Raw genomic sequence first — 25,215 nt, 5'->3', positions numbered from 1 at the left:
AGCCTATGCTAAAACAGTTCGCAACTTCGGCTACCAAGCCATTTGACTAGCTAACCCTAACCGGCAAATATTCAATCTGCCAAACGTGTTTGACGGCTTGTCAGTCGTGTACATTCTGTAAATGTCTACCTGGGCCATGCTTCACGCATGTGACAAAGCTACTATAATCCCGATTTTGGGATAAACACTGCAAAATTTTCAGTTTCACGAAGCAAATTAAGAGTCTTAAGGTTTATTTGCTGAATAACATACAACACACGATGAAATCACACACACAGAATTTAACAAAATTAACCATCTTTGTAAGACTGGCATTTAGAAAGGAACATGTTTTTAGCATTTAAGAAACCGACAAGAGTATTTTAAGACGGTGGTTCTCAGAATTGGTCCTGGGGGCTCCTTGCGTATATTGGCTTTTCTCCATTGGTTTTGATGATTTACAAGAAATAAAAAAAATAGCCTAATAATAATTAGAAATTCAATGTACATTATTTTTGTCTTCATGCAGCAGGTGGAAAACTTGCTGTACAAAGTGCGTTGTCATATTTACACGCCTGCAGATCAGTTATTAAAATACTTAGTAGATTTGTTAATCACCGCTGACAGTGTTAATTTTTATTCGGTAGAAAGTGACTTGCGAACGATCGGTCAGCTAGTGTCACCCAGCAAGTGAACACCACAAACGGCGATGGAGTAGCCTAGCTAGTAGCAGTTACTGACTGTGGCGAAAACCTACGACGATAACTTGCTCGGTTAACACTAACAGCAGGTCTACCAGACAGTTATACGAAAAATTAGCCTAGTCAAATCACCAGTAGCCTACACATCTCTGGTTGATTGACCATCAGTGTAGTCGATGTTCTTCCCCTGTGGTTCATATTGCTAATGCGTGAGCTAACCACGGATAGGCTACCTAGTTCACTGGCAAGCTGATATGCTAGCTAAGCATATTTGTGTTGCTGAGAAACATAAATTGAAGATAACTGAACATAATTGTATTATTGTCATACATATTACGTGATTACATGACACAGTACAGTCACGGATGGAAATTAAACTCCGTAAACATTTGATAATATATTTTAAAACATAACGGCAGACAGTCAGCTAGCCTCAAGTTCGTTCTGCAATCGTTCGTTCAGGTTGATGGGCTTTTCCGCACCGGACTGTCAATCACATTGTGAAAATCACAAGACCGCTTAACTCTATGGTTTTGGCTCCAAATCGACAACATGGCCGCGCCCGCCATTGAGCTTCAAAACGTGTTTTAGAGACCCGCGGAGAGTAAATGGGTGACGTCACAGTAGCTTTGTCCATATTTTTTACAGTCTCTGTTTGGGACACAGCCAGGAACTGGAGAGGGCAAGGGGGGCCAGGCGGTGAAGCTTAGGAAGTAACGGGACAGCCTCTACTGCGCATGCTTTAGGGTAATAGGGCTTGCAGCCCATTGAATTCATAGACATAAGGTGATTTAACAACCAAAGAAAACCTCATTGGTCAATTTTTTTGTGATCATAAATTTCATTATGTGCTGCAGTTTCTGAAACAATGGTTGGTTTGGTCCAGATATTCATTAAAATGTGTATATTTTATTACATAATGCATATTTTTCAATGTTTGGTAGGAAAAAGATATTGTACCTTGGAAAAATATTAAGTGATTTTTCCTCTTAATATAATGCACGGGGTGAACATCAATATTTGAGTGGAAGTATTTTATTTTTGCTGTCAAAAATGAATGGAGCCCAATGGGGAAACTTGCTTTTTTGAGCGAAAATTATAGATCAACAGGGGGCGATAGTATTTCCGGTGCTGAGGTTGAGAACCGAAAGCTGGTCCCTTGCGCTGAAGGCGTGCCAGCCAGTCTAGTGAGCATGAGCATATCTATGTATGAATGTTTACGGCTTGCACTCTAGGATATATACGATCTATGGTCAGGCGGAACTTGCGTAAAGGAGGGAGAACAGTTTGGCGGCAGTTTTTAGTAGGTATAAGGAAACAGCGAGAAGCATAGTTTGGTAACGTTAAGTCGAAATATATATATATAGATATCGTCGAAAGAAACAGGTATGTAACTCGGTATTCTTTTGTATACTTATAAGACTTTACTATAATAGGTCGTATTTATAGACAAGTTACTAATTTAGTTAATGTAGTCCCATTTATCTTAACTTGTTGATGTTGATGTTCTGTAATCTAAGTTTTTTGTTAGCGACAAGTCACTTTTGGTTGCTTGCTAACAAAAGTGGGATGAAACTTATGAACATTGAAAGTGAATTTACGTCCTCTTATGTTTTATGTCTTAGCTTGACTGTATGGTAAGGTAGTCGACTCTGTCGCTATGACGAGCCATAGTGGTCTGTTGGCGTCTCAGTTGAAAAAGCATTACCTTTAATTCGTATTTCCAACATTCTATTTATACATAACGAGCCAGTCAATCAGCTCGCACTGGTACTCTGACTTGCACTGAGTAACATATTTTAGGTCGGCACATTGTCGTGTTTGCTTCAGTTCCAGATCCCAAGCCCAGACAAAGATGCCTAGCACCCGCTCTCAGAGCCAGCCCACTCTGCAGTTTCCGAAGCGAAAGTCTGTTGGCTCCAGACCCAAGGATGCAACCAGGCCAAAGCAGGGGTCTATATTTCCACCAGACCCTAAAACTACCACCAAGATCCTGCAGTCAAAGTCTCCCAGATCTGCTGCTCTGAACCCCAAGCGTGCCCCAGATTCCCCCAGGGCAGCCGTTCAACCACTAAGCCCTCGTAAGCGTATGGGTACGTATTGGTCAGTTCAGAGTTTCTCCCTGTCAGCATAGTCTTTTTGGAAGTAGACCAGTTGTTGGCTTGCTCTTTGCTAACAGCTTGTTTGCCTTGAACCATTTAGTATTCATTGATACTATTGTGTTTCATTGGTTGTCTTTTTCTGTATACCCTTTGGGCTGCAGACCATTATATAAAATGCTCTGTAAATAAAGATTTGTAATAATACTTTAAACAATAATAATGATTTATTTTTTACATTTATGCACAGCTAACAAAGCTGTCTAATGGGGAATTATGTTTTGAGGCTGTATTTCATGGAACTGTTTTCAGGTCTACTGCAGGTTAACTGTGTACATTTACATGTACATTGATTAAAACTGTTTACGGGCCATTGCAACCTTTTCCATTTTGTCATCATAGGCCACATGCTCTTGTCAAAAGATAAAAGCTTCAGTTTTTCCCCTCCCCTCATCCTTCCTGTGTTGAACGTAGCCGCTTGTATTGGGTTTTTTAAATTTACATTTTTGCCCCACAGAATTGTACTACATTAACCAACTATTTCATTGTTTGGTATACATTTTTTTAGTTACCTGTTAACTGTCCAGTTAATGTCCATTCTTGTCCATTAAGTGTTTGGCAGTACAAGACAAAATATGACAATCCATTTAATAAATGTTTGTTAATATATTAACATTTGGCCTTACTTTCAGTTAAAAAAAATTATTTATTACATTACTTTGAAAATTACATCTTTGGCTATATCACGACCCTAGTTTCTGTTCTGTATGTTTCATATAAGTTGTAATCTGCTCAGTCTTGGGATATATGCAGTCTTGCAGGATATTGTGTTTGGTTTCTGTTATTACTGTATTGAAAGACCTTTACTGTATTAACCTTTTAGGAGATGAGAATGGATGCAACCTTCCCCCTACCCTCCTGGGCTCGCCCCCTAAGCAGAAGTGCCCCGAGCTGTCCTCACCCCGCAAGCTGAACTTTGATGAGAACACCCCCGTTTTGTCACATGTGCACAAAGAGCTGATCTCCCCAAAGCACCCCATTGCAGACCTGGCCTCTCCTAATGCTCACTCCACCCTCCACCAGCCTCAGGATACCCCTGCAAGCGCTTCTGTCCAATCAGAGAAAAAGGCTCCTGCAGCTCAGCTGTACTCTGAAGAAGGCAAGTTTCCTCCCTTTCTGAGCAACTGAGAGCAATCATTCCTGCCTGTTTTCCTACTCCCAGGTCCCCTTCTTACTGATGCCCTCACTGTGTGTCATACTGTCACTTTTCCACTACACAGTAACTATCTTCCACTGATTGAAAATCTTCTTTTTACCAGCTATGCATTTATTTAACCATCCCTTTTCTGTATATCCTCCAGTATGTCCCTTGTAACTGAATTTACTCATTCATATGTTTGTTACTATGATAATTTCTCACTGACCCCCCACGGTTGCTACCTGGGTATTGGTCATGAAATAACTTGATAAATGGTTTTGAAGTGTAGCTGATCATGACATAGTAGTTTAAAAATAGTCTGTCCTCATTGTGTGATGTTGTGGTTACTGGCTATTCAGGTGTTCTTGCAGTTTAGCCCCTGGATTGAATTTCTGAAATTTCTATGGTCCCCTGAACCTTCATTGTTCAAATGCTAGAAGTAAAATTATATCCAACGTTCTCTCTGTCACACAGAGTCCTGTTACCACAGTGTGAAGCAGGCACTCCACACTGCTGTTCCTGAGCATCTGTTGTCCAGGGACAAGGAGTGTGCTTCCATTCGATCCTTTCTGACAGACAAGGTGAAGCTGGGTATTCCTGCCAGCCTCTACATCTCTGGAGCGCCAGGAACAGGGAAGACAGCCTGTCTTAACTGCATACTGCAGGAGATGGAGGTGAGAGGGGCAGGTGCCTTGTTTATTGACTGTCTCAAAAACAATTCGGCAGATTTGGCACTTTACATTGCCATTCATTGAGTTTGAAGTCTAAATGATGACTGAAATGAATGTTGTCAAATTAAGTTGTATTTGAGAATATTTTTTGACTCATTGATTGTTGAATTTATTAAGAGCTAGAAGCAGTGAGGTTGCAGAAGCTTCATTTTGTGTCAACAGGCTGCTGCTCACGTTCAAGTTGAAGTTATAGTTTTCCGAATTTATCCTTTTATTGTTTTTCTTGGTTAGTATGTATGTCTCCAAGGCTATATGATAAGGATTTTTTTCTACTTGCCTCATTGGGCCAGTAGGTCAGTGTTCTACTTGCCTCAGGTACATTTCAGTAGGCCCAGCTGCCAAAATAAATATGACCACTTTCAAGTAGATAATACAGATTATTTACTCTAAAGGATCAAAATGCCAATCTGTAGCCCTGGTTAAAAAAGACTTTTTTTTAGTCTTTTTGTTAGATATGAAAGTCTGCCAATCACTAAATTATCAAATTATGGACAACCTTCATCTTTTTTTGAATTTTGTGTCTTGGATTTTGAATGTTAAGGTGAGATTCTTGAAGTTTAACGAAAGACCAAATTATTACAGCAGTAATGATATAGTCGGCTAATTTGTAGTTTCTGTACCATCTGACCATGTCAACAGCCAGAATTCTTAAACGACTTCACACGTCCATGCAATAAAGCCCCAAACTTAGGGTATTTAGCATTTTTTCCTTCTTTTTCCTGCCGATTTACATAATCACAAATGCCCACAAAGAATACATCTGCCCATTGGACTTTTTGCTACATCAGCCAATAAAAAAATCGGATACTCACACATAACGGACATGCATAGAAGTGAATACTGGGTAGCGTGTTTGCCTATGGGACCTTTGGCCATGTGAGAGGCAGAGTTTCAAATCCCCCCTCGGTCTCTGGCAAATCTCTTAACTTGTTACACTTGCTTTCTTGCTAACTATTATTGCCTAAAAATTTAAACTATTGCATTTGCAACTGTATAATCTTTGCCGGAAACTCATATCCAAATAAAGTATATTCATACTTTAGACAGTTTTGCTTTGGGCATTTTGACCGAGTTTAACTTTAACTACCTTGTTATGCACCAAAGTCTCAGTGATTCGGTTTGGTAGGTATGGTTACTGGTCGTATGGAAACCAGTGCAAGATAATGACTTGTCGATTTTCTTAGTGAGAACAGTCAAATAAATACAGAGGAAAATGAGAAATATTGATGCCTGTTAAATATTGAATCTTACAAACCTATCCAGACATATGTTTGCCCCATTAATGTACTTTATGCTTGTACACACAGGGCCAAGTTACTTGAAATAATTTTGGAAACATTCAGTAGCATTGTTTTGGAAAACAGCTGGTTTAATTTGTGTCAGCCTAGATTACCAATATTGTTTTTTGTAACTTGATCTAATTTTGATGTCAGTGCTTTTAAAGACTGGCCTAGATTTGGCAAATTTGAAGCAATGACTTATCAACAGTGCTTTGTATGTGTGAGTAATTTGCCATTTTTTTCATGTTGAAAACTTATTTTTCTTCAGGTTAAATATGTCAAACAGATTGAGAATTTAATACTTCAAATATTAATAAATCATCAAGCTGTAAGGCTTAGGCTAATCATTGGTTATCAGTACAAAAATGAATGAATGACATAGTTGTATTGTTTGTTATTGATAAGCAAGCGGTTGTATTTTCCAGGCTGGTAAAAACATCTTTCTCTTCGACCCCGATAAGTCTTATTTAGGGTACTGCCCGATGTGCAAGTGAAAGGTCAACCAACTGGCCCGAACCAATCTCATAGTGGCCCCAGGCCAGTGGGCACATCTTATTGTTGTGTTCTGCTCTTGAACATTAGGGCTTAAATCCATTTTTGCATTGTTTAAACAAAGATGCATTAGCAAAGCATTTTATTTTCAAACATGGGTGTGGCATTCGGTCCGCCGGTGAGGCAGATTGGTGTCAGCTGCGCCGGCTGGTGGAGAGAGCACACGCACCTGAGCTGCGTTAGCTAATCAGCCCAAGTGCTTGAAGGTGTGCTGCTCTTCACAGTTTGGGGCCAAGACTGGGAGCTCACACCAAGATGGAGTTTCTTTATTTGAGTTTTGTTTAATTTCAGTTTGGTTTTTTTTAATAAGATGGGGAACAGTGAACCCCCACTGAAAATTTGGAGGGGTTGGTCTGCTGGAAAGCAGTCCAGCTACAGAGCGGGGAACTGAAATAGTTTTCGCTCAGTTTTACTTTCTTTTGTCTTCCTTATTTTCATTTGTTGTTTTAGTTAATTGTTTTTGCCTGGAACCCGTGAGGGGGACGGGTGAAGATGGCGTTTAGCCTATTTTATGTTTGTGTGGGTTTGCTGTCTTTCTCTTCATGCGGCACGTCCCGGGGAACACCGTTGGTTGCCACATGAAGAGAGAGCGTGAACACTGTTCCTGGAGATTTACCATCCTGTAGGTTTTCATTTCAACCCTAATTCGACACATCTGATTATATTAATTAGCAACTCAAGGTGATCCCTAGCTTTGTGCATTGTTAGTGTTGGAGTAAAAACCCTGGTAGATCTCCATGAACAGGGTTGGACATCTTAGATGCTTAATTGTTTGCTTCAATGCAATCATCTATTAGATAATGATATATTTGTTTGTTTGGAGAAGTTAATACTTTTTCTGTTCTCTAACACTAGTCATTTTACACAGATAGGGGCTCTGTCACATCTCTAGTACCCCTTTAGTTCCTATCTCTGTGAATGTGGTTATGCATAATGGCTTATTTAGAATATCTACGTTAATTTTTTAGTTTTGAAATGTATTTTTAACAGGAAATGTTTTACATGATGCTTAATGGTATGCCGTATTAATTACAAGTTTGGCATTGCAACTGTTTTTTAAAAGCACAAATGTACAATAGGTTAGAAAACTAAAATATGCTCTTAACTCCTAGTGTAAGCAGGCTTGTTTGATATAATGATTTCATCGTCACTAGATGATCTTGCATTGCCATAATATCCGGTCGTATTGCCCCAATTGAATTATCTCATTATCACTACTACTTTCATCCATGTTTGCTAAATTTACCTACATATTTATATTGAAACAAACAAGGAAATAACTAAACAAGGAAGTGGTGAGATTTGTGGCTATGGTAACCATAACATTATATCTTCTCGCTTTGATGTGAATGGGTCTGTTGTAGAATGTTGCAAACAAGTTTTGAGATTATTTTCCAAAGAGTCGCCAGTTTCAGTTTGCTAATCACAAATAATTGGTCGTAATGGCCTTTAATAGCGCTGAATATGGTAGTTTAATTTCTATTTAGTTATTTTTCTTGTTTGCTTTTTATCCTTAAATAAATTCAGCAGATTAAATTGACACAGCCCAGCATACACACCATGATCTTGATCACCTGTCCCCTTGTCTTGCTGCTGAGGAGCACGTTCTGTCCTTGATCCTGATTCACTGCCTTGTGGCCAGTGGAGTGCTGACATCAGCCTGTCACTCCACAAATCAATTCAGCAGGCAAATTTAACCTTTAATGAAGTCATTTTGATATTAAAGTTCATAATTTAAAGTTTATACTGACAGACAGACTAAGCACTTTCTGCGCTACTGAAATGGCCCTATGTTTATTCTGCATATCTGCTATATGTTTAATATAACGCAAAAAAAGAAAACGTGCCAGCATCCATTGAAGCTCTGCCTGCAACTGCCATATTTAAAGCTGTTGATGTTTTTCTAGATGTTTTTGTAAAACGTTTTGCGTAATACAGTGCTGTTTGCGGCACTTGGTGGCTTTGGGTGATTTTTCATTTTGTTGGGTTTTTATGCCTCCGCGACGGCACAGCCGTGGCCGGAAGCATTATGTTTTCGGGTTGTCCGTCCGTCCTGATTATCATGAACGCAGTATCTCAGGGACGCCTTGAGGGAATTTCTTCAAATTTGGCACAAACGTCCACTTGGACTCAAGGATGAACTGATTAGATTTTGGTGGTCAAAGGTCAAGGTCACTGTGACCTCACAAAACATGTTTTTGGCCATAACTCAAGAATTCATACGCTAATTATGACAAAGTTTCACACAAATGTCCTATAGGATAAAATGATGAAGTGATGACATTTTATATCCAAACTGGCTACTGGTTGGTGGAGGCATACAGCCGCGAGGCGGTATTTCTAGTTTGTTTTTTTTTTTTTTTTGATTTTTTTTTTTGAGCTCATCTCTGGATGATTAAGTCAATAATTGCTTTTTTTCTTCAGCAGGAAAGCATACATTTTGCACTAGTAAGTTTGTTCCTGTGCCAATACAGATACAGATAATTGTGTTGACTGCACAGCTAGAGGTGGTGTCCTGCACGCGCCTAGCCAAAAATAATAATCAGTGTCAAATACATTAAAATGTATGTACTGTCTTCTTGGAAATCCAGTTATTTATTATTGATTGATTGCCTGGAAAGAATAAAAAAAATAAAAAAAATCATACTATGTCTGCATGCCAGATTTAGAGAACCGTTATATAAAACGGTTCACTGAGCCAGTAAAAAATGCCACCCTGCATTTTTGTAAAAGTCCAGATTGGTTTTGGCTCAGTGCTTTAATGGCTGTTCCTACTTCTACTGCTGTGCAGTATATTAACCTCAGCCCACTCCCTTTGCTAGGATCAGCTGCAATCTGTACAAAAGGTGATCATCAACTGCATGAGGCTGCGCAGCTCCCAGTCGATTTTCCCCCTCCTGGTTGAGCAACTTGGGGCCTCCAGGGGCCACAGTGTCCGGTGTTTGGAGAACCTTCTGACGACCACAGGACCCCCAGTGTGAGTGTCCTGCCTGCCTGGACACAGAAATAATGTAATAATATGCCTTGTACCACTTGCCGCTGCTGCCCTTCTTTCACTTATTTCACAATCTCTCTCTTTCCCAGTCTGCTGGTTCTGGATGAGATGGATCAGCTGGACAGTAAAGCCCAAGATGTCCTTTACACTATCTTTGAATGGCCGTACCTCCCGAAATCTCGTCTCTGTCTTATCGGTAAGTCTCGTGTTGGGATTGCTGGTTGCTGCTTTTATCTTGCATGACCCCTGACAACATCACGGTTAACTCTTCATGGTAATGGTCTATCACTTGCAGGTATCGCCAATGCACTTGACCTTACGGACCGCATTCTTCCCCGGCTGCAGTCACGACCTCACTGCCGCCCGCTGTTGCTGCACTTCCCTCCATATAGCAGGTTGGAGCTCATAGCCATCATGCAAGATCGTCTTACACAGGTCAGAGCATAGGGCGTCTCGCAATGCAACAAGGCTTGTGATTGGGATAGCAATGGACATGGCAAATGTTAGAGCCTGAAAGCTTACATTTTTCCATTTGCAATCCAATCCTATTTGGCAGGGTCCTTTTGATGAACCTTTCAGTACTCTCAAAGATAATCTGGAAGTCTTCTTAATGTGTGGGTACTGAAAGGTCTTTAAAAAACACCAAAGTGCCTGCCAACTTGGATTGAGTTTACAAGGCTCACAGTTGAGTTTAATGCTACATTTCTGTTAACTTTGTAAATGACCTCTCCTAAGGGTTACGTATTGTGAAAGCAATAGCTCTGGGAAACTGGCGTACTTTACAGTGGAGATTAAATCTGCTGTGTTTCCGCTAGAAATTTCTTATGCAGCAGTGGCAAGGCTCCTTGGGGATTGCTATTCTACTGTATGTTTCCATTATAAATATGTGCCCTTGCATAATAAATTTTTCTATTATTGTCATTAGCATTGTTTATTAAGAGTAGTTTATTTAACTAGTATATACTGTGGTTCCCCTCATCTTAGTTCTATTTTTGTGCATTTATTAAATGGCAGTGGCTAGTGAATCTCCAGAACACAATGAGGAATAAGCTGTGCGGTTACCTGCCTGTTGATTATTAAGATCATTGGTACACTTGTTAACCAAGGGAAATTAATTAAAACAGTTTGAGAACAATTATCAGTTTGGGCGGAAAACTTAACAGATTAAAGTATTCAGCTCACCAACCACCACTGTTAACTAGTCTAATTATGAATTAAGGATAGAAGGGCTGAACAGACAATGTTAAATATAGGATGTTGGTTATTACTGAGCTGCAGTTTACCCAAGTATTTTCAAAAGGAATGTTAGGTTTGAAACTAGACTGTATGCTGCTTGGGTCAATATTAGGGTTTTTTCCTTCTGTGCATCAGGTGTCAGGGGAGGTAGTATTGGATGCAGCAGCAGTGCAGTTTTGCGCCCGGAAGGTGTCAGCAGTGTCAGGAGATGCTCGCAAAGCTCTGGACATCTGCAGGTAGGAGGCGCTACACACAAACATTCTTTGAAGGTGCTAAATTTGATTCTATTTAGAAATTTTTTTTTTCATTTACTTTCTTAATCTGAAAATATACCAGTGAAATGTTAAGAGGCTTTGCTATGAGCAGATCTGTAAATTTCAATGGATAAACTTGGGGCTGAGCAGTAGGCTATACTGTGTTTTCTTTGTTATACCAGTATGAATTCACACAGCGGTATGCAGTTTTGCAAAACCATTGACGGTACTCTTTAGTTTAAGGATACTTGGAAATATGGCTGGGTGATACGCTATATTTACTTCAGCATTTTGCATGGTCTCTGAAGTTTGGATGTTTACTGGATCATGTAGGCCATGATTAAAGAAAAAGATGTGATAAAGTGAGAACATTTGCATGCGATGATGGCTATTATGCTTTGAAAAACATTTGATAATAGTCGATCTAGTTTACTGCCCAGCCCTACCTGGAAGTGTATTTTTAAATTGAATTTAGGGTGACCATATATTGGATTTCAAAAAAGGTGACTGGGGCAGTTTGTTGTTATGCACGGAACACTAGCCTGTTTGTTCATATAGCCTGTGGTCTGGAATACGAAACCTAACTGGACATTTTTAGGAATATCCCACTTTGGATATTTTCGCTCTCTAAAAGAAGATGTCCGGGAAAAAGAGGAAGTTTGGTCTGCCTACTTAATTCCAAACAAAGCTTTTTCAATATAATGATTTCTCGTTCCTTGATCTTGAATTGCCACCATGTCCAGTCACACTACCCCGATAATATTGTTACTATAATATGTATGTCTAAAGTGTGTTGTGGAAATCACACTGGTCTTAAAGGAAGAGAGACTGTACCTTGCAAGTTATTCACACTGATAACTTCTTTATTATATTTGATCAAATAAAAGAAACACTTCAACAGCTCGCACAGGATTTTGGAGTGAGTCAGCAAAGCATGATTATACATTCCCTTTCGTACGTAATTAGGTGGTTTTTACTTGAAACATTTATCTTAGTTATGCACTATTGACCTTCCCCCTGGGTCAACCCAGGGTGCTTCTTCTGTTATTCTGAAAAAAAAAATGGCAGCATATTAAAATGGCATGGTGCAGCACACACATGCTCATGACCTCAATCACCTGTCTTCTCATCCTGCTTTGGGGGGTCTGTTTTGTCCTTGCTCCTGATCAAGTCCTGGCCCGTGGAGTGCCATCTGCATATATACATTTAATATAATACTTTCTTTTTTTGTCTCATCTGTTCCTAACCTAGAAGCTTGGATTTTTATTTTTTTAAATCATAAATTGAAAATTGAATATGTTGTATAGTATACACACATTTTCTGGGTATATTAGGGTTTTTAATGTTTTAACCTATTGTCCTATTTTTAGATGTTATTGCATATTTCACACTGTTTAGTGTTCATGTGCCCTATAAAGTAATAGTGAAATTAATTTGATTATAACTGCATTTTCTTTTCTTTTTCTTCTACAGTTACAGTAGCCTGTGCTTCAGTTTACTTTAATTGGTGTTGGAAATTCAAATATGGTTTATTGTCAATAATATGGAAAATACTGTGATATAATTGTGGATAATGGACTAACTTGACCAAAGTCTCTTCTACCTTTCTGAAGGAGAGCTGTGGAAATTGTGGAGTCTGATGCAAGGAGGAGGAAGCTGAACCTGACCTCTGACTCTAAAGGTAAAAGCAACAGCTGTGGAGAGATCTTTGTGTACTGAATGTACACTTATGCGGACTGCTGCACAATCCACTACTGCATAGTAGGGCAGAGTAATTAATCAAATTCATATTGAAAGTACAATTTGAACAACATGTGTGATTTCAAAATAGCTAAAAGCTGCAATTGGGACTTTTTTCACACTCAAACCAACGCTGCATGTTCTGACCAGTCGCAATCTGCCTTCCAGAGGAAGTGTAGATTGGGTAAAGTAAGAGTAGTGAAAATAAATTATTTGTTGCCAGAAAATAACTGGCACTGTTTGCATGTCTTTGCTGTTCTTACATTACTCACACTTGCATTTTTACGTTAACTAAACAGAGAGGGACTAAATGTTAAGTTAAGAGACTGACCTTTGGACTATACAAACTATATCCTATAGTCGAACATTATCAAAATCATCCAATACATGTTTTTTCCCTCGTCACTCAAATTCCAGTGTGAAGGTGAAATAATTATGAACAGCTGTAGCCTCATCAATAAAGTATCAAGTCATATAGCATTTACTTTTTTTAAACAGAGCAGTTTTTCGAGCAGTCAGATCCTAAGAAAATTATGCCCTCAACAGAAACTCTTTGTACATTCTTCATTGAGAGAATTGCATAGTACGTGTGATGCTAATTCAGCTAGTAGGACGCAGAAAATTGAAAAGGTGCCATTGTGCCTGCGAAGCAAGCCACCAAGCATATTCGTAACAACCAAATACGTACATTATACGGCATAAATGAGTACATCCCCTCCGCGCACACATTTCTATTTCTAAATGATCACCATTACAATTCATGGAAAGATTACAAAATTGAAAATTATTAAATGTATACTTAATAACAACATAGAAAAATATGTAATCAATAACTGTAAAATAAGTAAATTAGGCAACTTTCTTAAATCAAGGGTTGCAAAAATGAGTACACCCTTGATTTAAATTCTAAAAATATGACATCAAAAATAGATTTTCACCCTTCATGTGAAATACAAATATTATGACCCATCCCAAGTAAGAACATATACCATTGTATTGTAGAGAAAAAAATGTGTTGTCTCTTGTATACATTCTAGATGATGGCAGCAGTATTGTTCAGCTGTAAAGATTGGTTTAAATAGTCTGGTCAGGTGATTAAAATGTTGGAAGCAATTTTGTACCCAGGATATTTTTTGTTGGTATAGTACAGATCTCAACAACAGCACATTTTCAACGTACAAACAGTTACTTGCACGCAAAACACTGTCTATAAGTCCTTAACTTAAACTGGCAAAATATATGCCTGCTATTAAAAGTATTGATGTCAAAAGGTCAAGTTACAACAATTAATACTGGCTGTCTTGGCTCCCACAAATTAAACAAGCGATATCCCCAAGCTATGCTACCCACTGTTTCCTAATTTATTCAGTCATTTCTCCTTTATCATGTAGTACAATAAATGAGTGTCATATTTTTAAATGGAGTATGGAAAGGGTTTTTAATGGGTTATTGTACACACGATAGACCTTCTAATTATTTGTACGTAGATGGTGTAGGCCTAGCTAACATTACTTAAAAAATATGGGTATTCGCTACAGTGGGCTAGTTAAATCTGTTACAGTAGAAATGCCCCAGCTGTCAGCTTGACCATTGTCACAAAGACAATCAATAAATCTGCAATTATGAAACCCATAGCCTATGGCTCCCCCTTCGGGATTTTTCCTAAACGTATGAATTGCATATTCAGATTTAATTTGAATATCAATAATGCTTAAGGAAATAAAATGGCAATGAACAGTCATATTTACTGATTTATAGTGCCAGTATGCTTGAGCATTTTGATTATGTTTGTAATGAAAGGACTCCAATAGTACCCAGCTGCAGGCCATCCAAACAAGCCATGGCTAGACTAAGCCTGCAGTATTAGCTCGAGGTTTTAGGGCCTACCTTGTAGTCATGTATAGCTTGTCTGAGTCATGGATAGAGTTGGGTAGCACTATGGCACTGGTTCGCATCTCACTGGTAGGCCTGCCTACCGCGGCGCAGATTTTTATGGTTCATTTCAGTGCTGTCTGCATCACTGTTCTTCACTAACATAACACTGTCTGTACCATTAGAAAGCTAGCTAAACTTGGTCAAACTGCCAAAAGTAAGTGCAGTTGTATTTTACCTAAAAGGATTCAAACAATGGGATGTGCCTTTTTGTTCATTGTATCTGCGTGTCCTGCCATTGGCTAGTTTCAAGAGTAGATGGCAGATATAGCTAAATGTCCAATGGGAATTTATTGCTATATCTAGCCATATATAAATTATTATTTTCTGTATGTAGCAAAAAAATTGGAAGTATAACTTTTTGTCCATATTATGCTGCCTGTACTGTATAGTTTAAAGGACAGCAACACTTTCCTCCTTCTGGGTCTCTGAAGGGTCCCATGTGAGCGTCCCCCAGGTGGCAAGGGTACTTTCTGAGGTTTATGGGGACCGCATGGCCACTGGAGGTGGAGAAGGAGAACACTTCCCCCTCCAACAGAAACTCCTGGTCTGCTGCCTGCTGCTGCTGACAAAGCATGGGAAGAGTCGCGTGATACCTCTAGGGAAGGTAAGGACACGTGACACATATGCACTCACTCTGAGATGTCACTGCTTTCTAATTTAAGGTCCATTTCACCTAGTATCGATCAGTACTTGAAAATGAAATCTTTTTTTCTGTTTGTTCCAAGCAGAATCTCAATTGTAGTTTCCGTTTTTGTTCCTTCTGCAACATAAAGTTCAGTTCCTGAACCGCTTATAATGAAATTTTACACACGACAGTTAATTTTGTTCTTTTTCTCCCACCTCCGAAACGTTGTGACCAGCCTAGTAGCCTGACTCAAAACCTATTATCTTTGACTGTGTTTCCAAAAATAATAATAAACACTGGTAAAGTGAAGAGTTTTTATATTTTTGCAGCAGTCATTCTCTGATATGATTAATACAACAGTGAAAAGCCATGTGCATGACTGCCTACATGAAGCCCCCAGCCCATCCCCTCCTTCACTGGTTTATAAAAAGAGACATTCTATGGATGATGAAAAAGACAGTGGGCACACACACTCACTCTGCCTTAGCACTGAATAACTTGGCATGACAAATACAGCACCATGACAATATAGGGCTTAGATGGTGACTTTGTGTGACAGCGACTGCGGTTGGTCCGGCTTCACTGCAATTATTAGCTCGACATGTCGTCTTCCTGTATGTGGCAACATTTAGAATGTAACGTTCTGGTCTTCTAAGATCACTTGAGCAATTTAAGGTTTACCATAATGTTGAATAAGGACAGATTTGTCTTAAATAACTTGTGCTTTGTGGAACTGGGCACCTTTCTTCACTGCTCTGCACATCTGAGAATTTGTGTGTGCTCATTAACCATCAGAGCCCAAATCACAAGGACAGGAATGCTGTATGTCATGCATTCATGGTTTAGTTTGCATATTATAGCCTGTTCTTAACCATCTTCCCTCTCTTCCCAGCTACACGAAGTGTACAGCCGTCTGTGTGTCCAGAGACAGGTGGGAAGTGTGGGCCAGGGAGAGTGCTTGTCCCTCTGCAGTCTGCTGGAGAGTCGAGGCATCTTCTCCATGAAGAAAGCCAAGGAAGCACGTCTTACCAAGGTACTGCCCCTGCTTTGAGTGTGGCATACGTAGTGCCTTACTGCAAAAGTATGCCATATGAATGGCTTTTATTTTGTGGGTGGATTGAAATATAAAGTGTACTTTTCAATCCACTGATTCTAGTTCCTTGATTCATTTGAATCACAGGTGTCAGAATCCAGTCTTGGAGGCATGCACTGTCTACACTGTTTTCAGTGCATTTCAGCACCAGAGATTAAATTAAGCAAACTAGTTAAGGAATCCAGATACTTTTTCTCAGATAGGCTAATGTGACTATTGTTCAGAAGCAGTATATTGTTGTACACATTGTTCCAAACGCCCATATGAATGAAAATGAAGCTTAGGCCCTGATTTTGAAATTGTTTTTGCAGTATGAAGGTTGTTTATGCTATATAAGGTCCAGAATGACCATGCTTTGTTGATGTGATATTTTTCAGATATAATTTTCTCTAACTATAGAAGATATCCATCAGTTATTTTTACGTTTACCAAGTTAAGTCTGTGTCTGTGCTATTTTCTTCACACAAAATTACCTTAATAGATCAGGGCTGCGTTTCCCAGAGTCTCCTTAGCGCTACGTGCATCGTAAGGTATACCTTAAGGTCTTCCTTTAGGTCTCGTTTCCCAGCGCCTCCTTAGCTAAGGTATACCTTCTGACTTGGAACAAACCGCCGGTTTATTTAAGAATATAAAACCCTGTGAGCAAAGCCGACGTTGAATGAGTCTACTTGCATGACCGAACTAGAGGGAACTAGAGCACGTTGATTGGCCTAGCCATAAACACACATACAGGTGCGGTGGCTCATAATGAACAAACATAGCCAAATGATCTACATCCTTTTCCTTTAGCTTACACCTCCTATATAAAACAAAATAGCACTGGGTAAATATCAACATTACAGAACATTTCTTTCTTACCATGTTTTACGATTTTCGGTAAACAACCCGATAATGATATTCTTGGTTAAACTTAAGATAATCCAATAGCAAATCAAGGTGGATGAACATCACTTTAACAGGTAGGCCTACCCAGCATAGAATTAATCATGATCAATTTCCACAGACGCGCTTTTGCCTTTCATCTACGATCATTTTTGCACAGCAGAGAACAGTCCGCGGAAATCGGTGGATATGCTGCTACAGTTTCCTATATATTGTGTGACAAAAACAAATTAACATTAGACCTTTGTTTCAATAAGAACAAAATAATTCACCCATATGTAGCCTATATCTTTCTTCCTGGGCTTCCACAAAGTCCCAGACTATGGCTTATATGTCCCGATTGATGCTCTTTATTTTATCCACAAGGTCTCGTCTTAACGGACTCTTAAAGAGATTAGCAGATGATCTTTAGTAGGCATGGCTTCCTCTTCTGCAATATTAGATTGATGTAAAATGATTATGACAACACTTGTTATATTAAAACATTCATTCATAAGCCTTTACAAGTGAGACAATCAATTCGCTTGGCATCGATTGATAAACTTTTCAGCACCACAATGAAGGCCAGCTCCAACTTACGATGTACTTTTGGAAGTGTCCCTTAAGGCAGCTGTTAAGGTATAGTCTGGGAAACACTCGTAAAAAAAAGCGGTTTCCCTTTGAAAGGTATACCTTAGAAACCTTTGTAAAACGTTAAGGTACATCGAAACTGGGAAACGCAGCCCAGAAACGTATTGTCCACAAGGGTTGACTTCATTTTCGGTTTATTAACAACCTGGTTTATTAACAACCTTCAAGTTGAAGCCTGTTCAACATATTAATAAGCATAGGCCTATAGTGTTTGAACACTAAACAGAAAAATATATTAAATATATTTCAAAAATTAACAATTGTAAACTAAAGAATCTTTAAACAGGTCTTTCACTTTAAAATAGATCTAAAAACAGCATATTTTAATAACAATACAGCATCTTCCTATAATAAAATATTTCCAAATTAGAACAGTGTTGGATCAACACCATAATAATAACAGAAATAAAATCTTACATAACAGAAAGGCATTACTTTTCTGTCTCTCTCCCGCTAGTCGCTACTGAAGTGAACTGAGTCAAAGCTTGCGCTGCATCAACGAGGCGAATGCACAAGTGCACACCACCTGACTTGGCTACCTTAGTTGCTACTGCCATCTAGCAAAGATTCAGACAAATTACACCTTTCATCCTCTCAATCAGTAATGTGGTGGACACATTTCCCTGGCTTTTACCTTTGACCTAAAAGTACCGAACGTCGGAAAATTCTATCGAAGTTTCGGTACACTGTGCAACACTAATCTTAACCAAATCATAATATCATACATTCAGCTTATACTAAATTAATATAAATGATTTAGCTAAGAGGTGAAGGTATTCTATTAAGTCCTTTTGATTAGTAGTGGCTGACTCAATTCAACACGAGTAATATCAATACAGACAACCTTGTAAATATAATCAAGTATATTAAATACGAAGTACCGAAAAGGGCAAAGCACAATTTACTACAATGAGGTACAATAAACTATGTGAGCATGTGTGTGCGTGTGTGTATGTGTGTGAGGAGTGTTGGATGTTCTCCTGTGTGTGGAGTTGCATACTGCAGACACGTGTTCCAGGAGAATAAAGGATCTAAGATGGAGCAGAGTTTGAAACTAGCTGGAAGTAGTGATTAACCAATGGCTCATCAAGCGTGCCAAACAGATGAAGGATATTGGCTATATGGCTATCGGTGTGCGTTCTTGAAGATCAACATGCTGTGTTATGATTAAAGCCCGACCGATGCCAGATTTTTGGGTCCGATGCTGATCCCGATTTTGGAGAGTCCTAGCCCACCGATTACCGATGTTTTGACCGATATTTTGTCAAAAAGTGCAACATTTTCAAATCAGTTTGAAAAACTTTCAGATCAAAAAATTTTTTATTTCCAGTTTCAAACATGTATTTTTATGAATATTATTATTATTATTGTTGTTGTTGCTATTATTAATTTGTTATTATTTCTTAGTATCTATTCTCAGTACATTAATTATATTTTCTTATTTTATTCCTACTACATGATCTCAAAGAGTAAGACTATCTAGCGAGCATCCCTGTCCATAAGAATTAGGCGGTGAAAATAACTACAATGCGCTCTGACGCGTGACTAGATGACACACTCGCTCGCAATAATGCATTAGCTATTGACACAGCCTCATTACTTCTTATTATATATTCTCAGTTAAATGAATTATATTTTCTTATTTTATTTCTACTACATGATCTCAAAGAGTAAGACATTATCTAGCAGAGCTAAAGAGTGAATCAAGTGTAACGTTAGATGAAATTAAATTGACTGGATGAAATGCATGAAAACTACAATGCGCTTTCGTGCAGGTTACCCGCGCTAAACAGCAATCCTTCTCTCGTGTTATCACGACAAAGCTAGATAACATGGCTTAAAATGATCCATGTTAGAAGTGTTTTATCTGCGTTTTTACTGTCTGGTTAGCTTGCTACGATGACGCATGACTAGATGACACACTCGCTTGCAATCATGCGTTGGCTATTTACACAGCATCATATAGGCTAGTAGCTAATATCATTATCTCAGATTTAAAAAAAACAAATGTGTGATACATTCAATCACCATTTTATTTTGGCTGGTTATTTATCTGAGAGTACAGCGATGTCCTCTGGAAATGTAGATCCTACGCTACTTATGTGCTCATGCCACTTCATAAAGGCTTGCTAGCCAGCTAGCTTGCTAAAGTGAACCAAATATGTTAGCTAGCTCGCTCGCTTGATAATGAGGATTGATAAACATAGTGGTCGTATAAACGCATTTAATTAAAAACTTTCACTAAATATACATACCTTTATTGCGGCAATCGAATCTGTGCAGACGAGTCTTGCAGTAGAGAATATTGGATGAGGCACGAGTGACAAACGTCTTATTAGGGAAGTAGCGTGTCAGCTGCTGCAGTTCACACTTGTATTAGAGCTCCCTCTACTGGATAATTCTAGTAAATAGCAATTACAACGTTCGAACAGACAAGTACAGATAAATAATCATTGTTTTTTTGTTGTTTTATTATACTTATTAAAAAATCGGGGCACATCAGCGTCATAACTGCCGATCCCGATGTCGTCAAAAAAGTCAAATAATGGCCGATATATCGGCCAAACCGATATATCGGTCGGGCTCTAGTTATGATCAGTTAGTATTTAAATGGAGTAAGACTATCTAGCGAGCTTCCCTGTCCATCAGGGAATCACATGCAGGATCACATGCAGGATCTGTTTTGTGCGTACATACAGAACGTTTATAATAACCCTTCAAACACCATAACCATTATAAGCACCGTTTTGTACATTCAGTCCTAAACATTACAACATTCAGTCTGTTGCTAATTATGCTATGCCCAGAGTAACATCCTTACTTGAGTCCTTCGCTTTTGGTTGGTTGTTAGAGATGTTTCCTGGTTTCCAGTGCGAAGTCTGTGGGAGTTGTCGTAAAAAAAGGAGAAGCCGCTCACCCGTTTCTGGTTCCAAAACATGCAGCCTGCTCCTTGTCGCAGGTCGCTTGCCTGGTGGGACTTGCTCTGCAGGATACATCGGTTGTGCGTGACTCTCCTGGTTCTTCGACCACCGCTAATCATGTAGGACCGTTTCAGAGCGCCTTGTTCCTCCTGCAGCCAATAGCCGAGGGTATACGCACCTTGCTTGGTTGCAGGCCTTGGGAACTCTTCCTGGCGTGTGGACTCACGCGAGAGGGAGATGGGAGAAGGGTGGCAAATCCTGGGAAAGGAAAATGGAATAGAGAGTGTGAAACAACGGCAACCTCAGTTTTATTGAAGGTTGCACGTTTCAAATTTACAGTAAGCCAATACTGTAACAGGAAGGCTGTGGTAGGAGGTGTGGTTAAATGAGTCCCTTTGAGGTGGATATATGGACTTTGTAGTTTTGTGTCTTTTGTAGTCCATGGTACCTACAACGCGTTGCTGTCTACTCTGGCATGCTATGGAATGACCGGTGTTTTATTACGAATTTCCCTATGAAGCGTTATCAATACTAATTTTGCACATAATCACACAAAATGTATTCACTGCAATTGTGATGAAGTAGGTAAAGTTTTTAGGGTGGGGATGAATAATTGCGAATGTTGTTGTTATAAAAATGATAGGCTTAGATCTCTGTGATGAGAACGCCACCGACAAATTTTCAGGTTTTCACTGTAACTGAGACTTTGAATAAACTGAATAGAATAGCTACATGACAACTGCGTGAAATATTGCGCGTGCGTGCGTGCGTGCGTGCGTGCGTGCGTGCGTGCGTGCGTGCGTGTGTGTTTCCAGCAAACCACCAAAGCTGTGCATTCTCTGTGGAATTGATAAGAGGAGAGCGATGGTACATAGGCTATATAAACTGCACTCCCAGGATAAGGCAGGGAGAAATGTGCTGAATGAACTAAGAAATTACTTCTTTTTTTTTAATCGCCCCTTGTATTTCTTTCACTACTTATTTTGTGTTTGTCATGTACATTTTAGCGCTTTTCTCAGTGCTCCTGTAATGTGCCTCGATGCATTTTCCCTTAACCTATATTAAGAAAGCCGCTATAATTTGGATATATAAACGTTGATATGGATTCAGTTGTGTCCTTTATTTTAAGATAATAGTTTTGCCACATGGTTTCATAATCTTTATGAAATTAAGTTGCTGCTGGTGCAGAAATTGATGCTGTAATGCTGGATACGTTTGACGCCGCTAGCCATCAGTGTAGCAGTAGTACGTAGTAAACGGTTGTTGTTGGCTAATGACACACACAGGACTGGCTCATGTGGCTCTGACCTGCTCCCCAACCAGTGTTTCAAGCAACCTTTCGGTATAGCAAGGGATGTTGTCTTCCCATTGCAGACTGCTCCCAGCTCATGTGCATGTGCTTGTCTTTAGAAAATGCAACTAGGGGAAGTTTGAGTGAAGCATAATAGCTGAAGATGTATTCTACCCAGGGAAGCTTTTCGATTTTTATTATTTAATTTACCTAAGCTTATGCAAATCAAACATACAGGTAAAGTGGGGCTTCCACAAAGAAAACAACAAAACATTTTAGCCTTACATTCTCTTGTCTTTTATTTCATTAGGGGTTCATGGCATTTTCAAGTGGGAAGTCTAAGCTTTTTCCGTCGGTACAGTTGCCTAAAATATCTAGGGGTCCAGAAACCTATCCAGAATCTCTCAAAAATGGATAAAATGCTTTTTGTCCATTATAAAGCATATACATGTGCCCCTTAGGAAGGTTTAAGATGAAAAAATAGTGCAAAAACATAACACAATATGGTACAGTACCTAAATGTGTAATCATTACCTCTCATGTTTTCTGGTATGGGGACGGGATGATATTAAAGCAATATTCAACATTCAGAATGTGTAAATCATGATCATAAATCTAACAGGGTTAATAACTTTTTGTACACTGCTGCTACAGTTGCCATTTTAGGATTGTGTAGGCTACGCACCATTCAGTCCTATACCAAAAAAGTTTCATAGTGCTAAAATATTTTCTCAGTAAATGAGCAAAATCCAAAAATTGTTACTTGTATACCAACTTTCCCAATGTCTGCAACAAGTAGCTGTACAGTAAAACAGACAATTATTGAAATAAACTATTTTTGTTCAACATTTTGATGTGTGGAAAATTCTCCACTCACCCTGCTTTTGTTTTGCAAATGAGTGTTTGGAATCCCACTGAGCTCATTTGGCATGCGATGGAGTATGTGTCCCGTGAAGCCAAACCCAAGAGCAAAGAGGAACTCGCATCAGCCATCGAGACATTCTGGGTTTACAAGCTGACCACAGCTCTGCAGCAGATACATTAACCATCTTGCAAACTATTATAATATGATAAGAGAGTTACCAGATCCATATATATATTTGAATGGAGGCTATGCTGGTACCAGCCCAATATTAGCTGGGGCTTTATTTTTTCCCAAATGTGAATGATATCGCCAAATCAGAGCTGAGCATTCATCTAAAGATAGCTAATCGCCATGAAGTACAACGTGGCCTGATTTGAATGGAAGTATAAGGACCATTTGAGACCAAATCATGCAAAACTTGTAAATCTTATTTGATTTGGCATGATTTGACTCTGCTAGGACAAACTACTCATACCTGCAACTGACATGAGGTCAGTGCATTGGGGAGTTTAATCAACACCTGTCTGGATGTAATTTGGCTTTCTGTCCTGTAGGTGTCCCTGAAGATTGAGGAGAGGGATGTTGAAAATGCTCTGAAGGACCGTACCCTCCTGGGCAGTATCCTCGCCACCGGTCTGCCATGATGTCAGTCTCCCTCCCATTATGATGTGGCATCTGCTGTTGTGCACCTCCTTCCACAGAACCCCAAGAACATTTATATTGGTAAAGTTTGTAAATGATGACGCTATTGCAGACTCATGCTGTTGATTTGAGAGGACAAGTCGGGACTTAAAATTTATGTACATACATTTTCTTTTCAAAATCTTTGGTAACCACAGTAACCACACTTGAGATTATTTAGGTCTTTGAATGTATGATAATTAGTTGTGTCTGTAGTGGGTTAACTGTATTATTACTATTAAATATTTTTGATCCAGGAGTCACTGGTACTCATTGCCAATATTTTTTGGTTTATGGCATGAACACTTTTTACATTTTTATCCATACTTGATATCCAAACAAAGTGTTGGTAATTTCTGATGCGAATGTACATTCTTTTTTCAAATAAATAAATGTACAGATATTTGCACATGCTTTCTGCTCATTCTTAACAGATAGATTACAAGAATTCAAGAGATTTTTCTTTTTCGAATGTCATGTTGCCATCCAATTTTAAATCGATTGGATTGATCAGAAACCCTGATGTCCAGAAATGGTTTCCATGTGCTAATGCTTTTGAAATATTGATGAGAAGACTGGGTGCTTAATGCTCAAATTAAGGTGGTCTTTACAAAGGTGGTTTGAACAATGAGGATTACTTCCTCTGTGTTCCAAGGTTTCTTGCCTTCCTATTGCTACAGCTGCATTGTGAAAAACACGTTTAAAAATCCTTCATTATACAAGCATATTACACAGAAATTGAGGATATTAATTAATCGATGATTGATTATTCATCATTACACATCCATGTCGATAAGAAATTTTAGTTTTGGGTCACAACATTGCGACACTCTTTCAGAAAAAATGTGATCTAAAATGCCCACCAGGTTCTGATATTTTGACTGAGATACGTTTGGATATTTACATTAGTGTACTAACGCAGATAGTCAGTAACATTACATTAGCTTAGTCATAAGCATGTAGGTAGAGCCAGCAAGGGGGGAAACAATCCCACTTCTGTCACTGTTCTGAATAGGGACCCATTGTAGGTCAAGCTAGCTATCATTGCAATTTTGGGTCAGCAAATTGCTTTAAATCATTGTTTCTGAAAGATCAACAAAGGTTATTTTGGAAAAATAAACCAAGCAGGACAAGTGCTGTCCTTACTATTTAGAGTAGAAAAATGGTCCAAGTCTGTGGCCTGAGGTATCAAGATGTAAGGAAATCTCTTACTGAATCCCACGGTAAGGAGCCATGTCAATTACATTATAGGTGTTTTTCCATTTGAAATGTTTAGGCTATTCTTGTTTAGTGTTTTTTTTAATAGTCCCATGTAATTTTGCAATATAATTTTGGCTTTTTTCCTCTTCTTATTTCCCAAAAAGGTTTCTGTGGCCACCTGGAATGTAAAATTCTGTAATTTCTCATGTTTTCAAGTTTATTAGTCTAAATACTGTGGTATGAGCAAGCCTCTGGTTCAGTGATGCTTTGTAAAATGCATTTTATTAATGACGAGGACAGACAATTCAGCCCAACATACTGAAAATC

At 38.9% G+C, this 25,215-nt stretch overlaps 1 protein-coding gene across 2 annotated transcripts; it reads left to right on the top strand.

Annotated features, from left to right (window-relative positions):
- Positions 1-1,904: 1,904 nt before the first annotated feature.
- On the top strand, positions 1,905-24,091 carry cdc6 (cell division cycle 6 homolog (S. cerevisiae)). 2 transcript variants are annotated; one of them, XM_064324487.1, is made up of 12 exons: positions 1,905-2,066; positions 2,511-2,773; positions 3,663-3,938; positions 4,452-4,651; positions 9,363-9,517; positions 9,625-9,731; positions 9,831-9,970; positions 10,907-11,007; positions 12,639-12,706; positions 15,132-15,304; positions 16,218-16,358; positions 23,562-24,091. In XM_064324487.1, the coding sequence occupies exons 2-12, from the start codon at positions 2,536-2,538 to the stop codon at positions 23,649-23,651; spliced, it is 1,689 nt and encodes a 562-aa protein (XP_064180557.1). In that variant the 5' UTR covers positions 1,905-2,066; positions 2,511-2,535; the 3' UTR covers positions 23,652-24,091. The 2 variants fall into 2 exon arrangements, with proteins under 2 accessions (XP_064180557.1, XP_064180558.1); XM_064324488.1 differs by having other exon boundaries at positions 2,484-2,773.
- The last annotated feature ends 1,124 nt before the right edge of the window (positions 24,092-25,215 follow it).

The sequence above is a fragment of the Anguilla rostrata genome, chromosome 2 (genome assembly GCF_018555375.3).
Source record: "Anguilla rostrata isolate EN2019 chromosome 2, ASM1855537v3, whole genome shotgun sequence".
NCBI classification, from domain to species: domain Eukaryota; kingdom Metazoa; phylum Chordata; class Actinopteri; order Anguilliformes; family Anguillidae; genus Anguilla; species Anguilla rostrata.
This window is presented reverse-complemented; position numbering and strand designations above follow the sequence as displayed.

Coding starts and splice junctions, on each gene's coding strand:
- cdc6 (XM_064324487.1), top strand. CDS start 2,536: ATGCCTAGCACCCGCTCTCAGAGCCAGCCCACTCTGCAGTTTCCGAAG. Junction 12,707..15,131: donor CCTGACCTCTGACTCTAAAG/GTAAAAGCAACA, acceptor GGGTCTCTGAAG/GGTCCCATGTGAGCGTCCCC. Junction 16,359..23,561: donor AGGAAGCACGTCTTACCAAG/GTACTGCCCCTG, acceptor TCTGTCCTGTAG/GTGTCCCTGAAGATTGAGGA.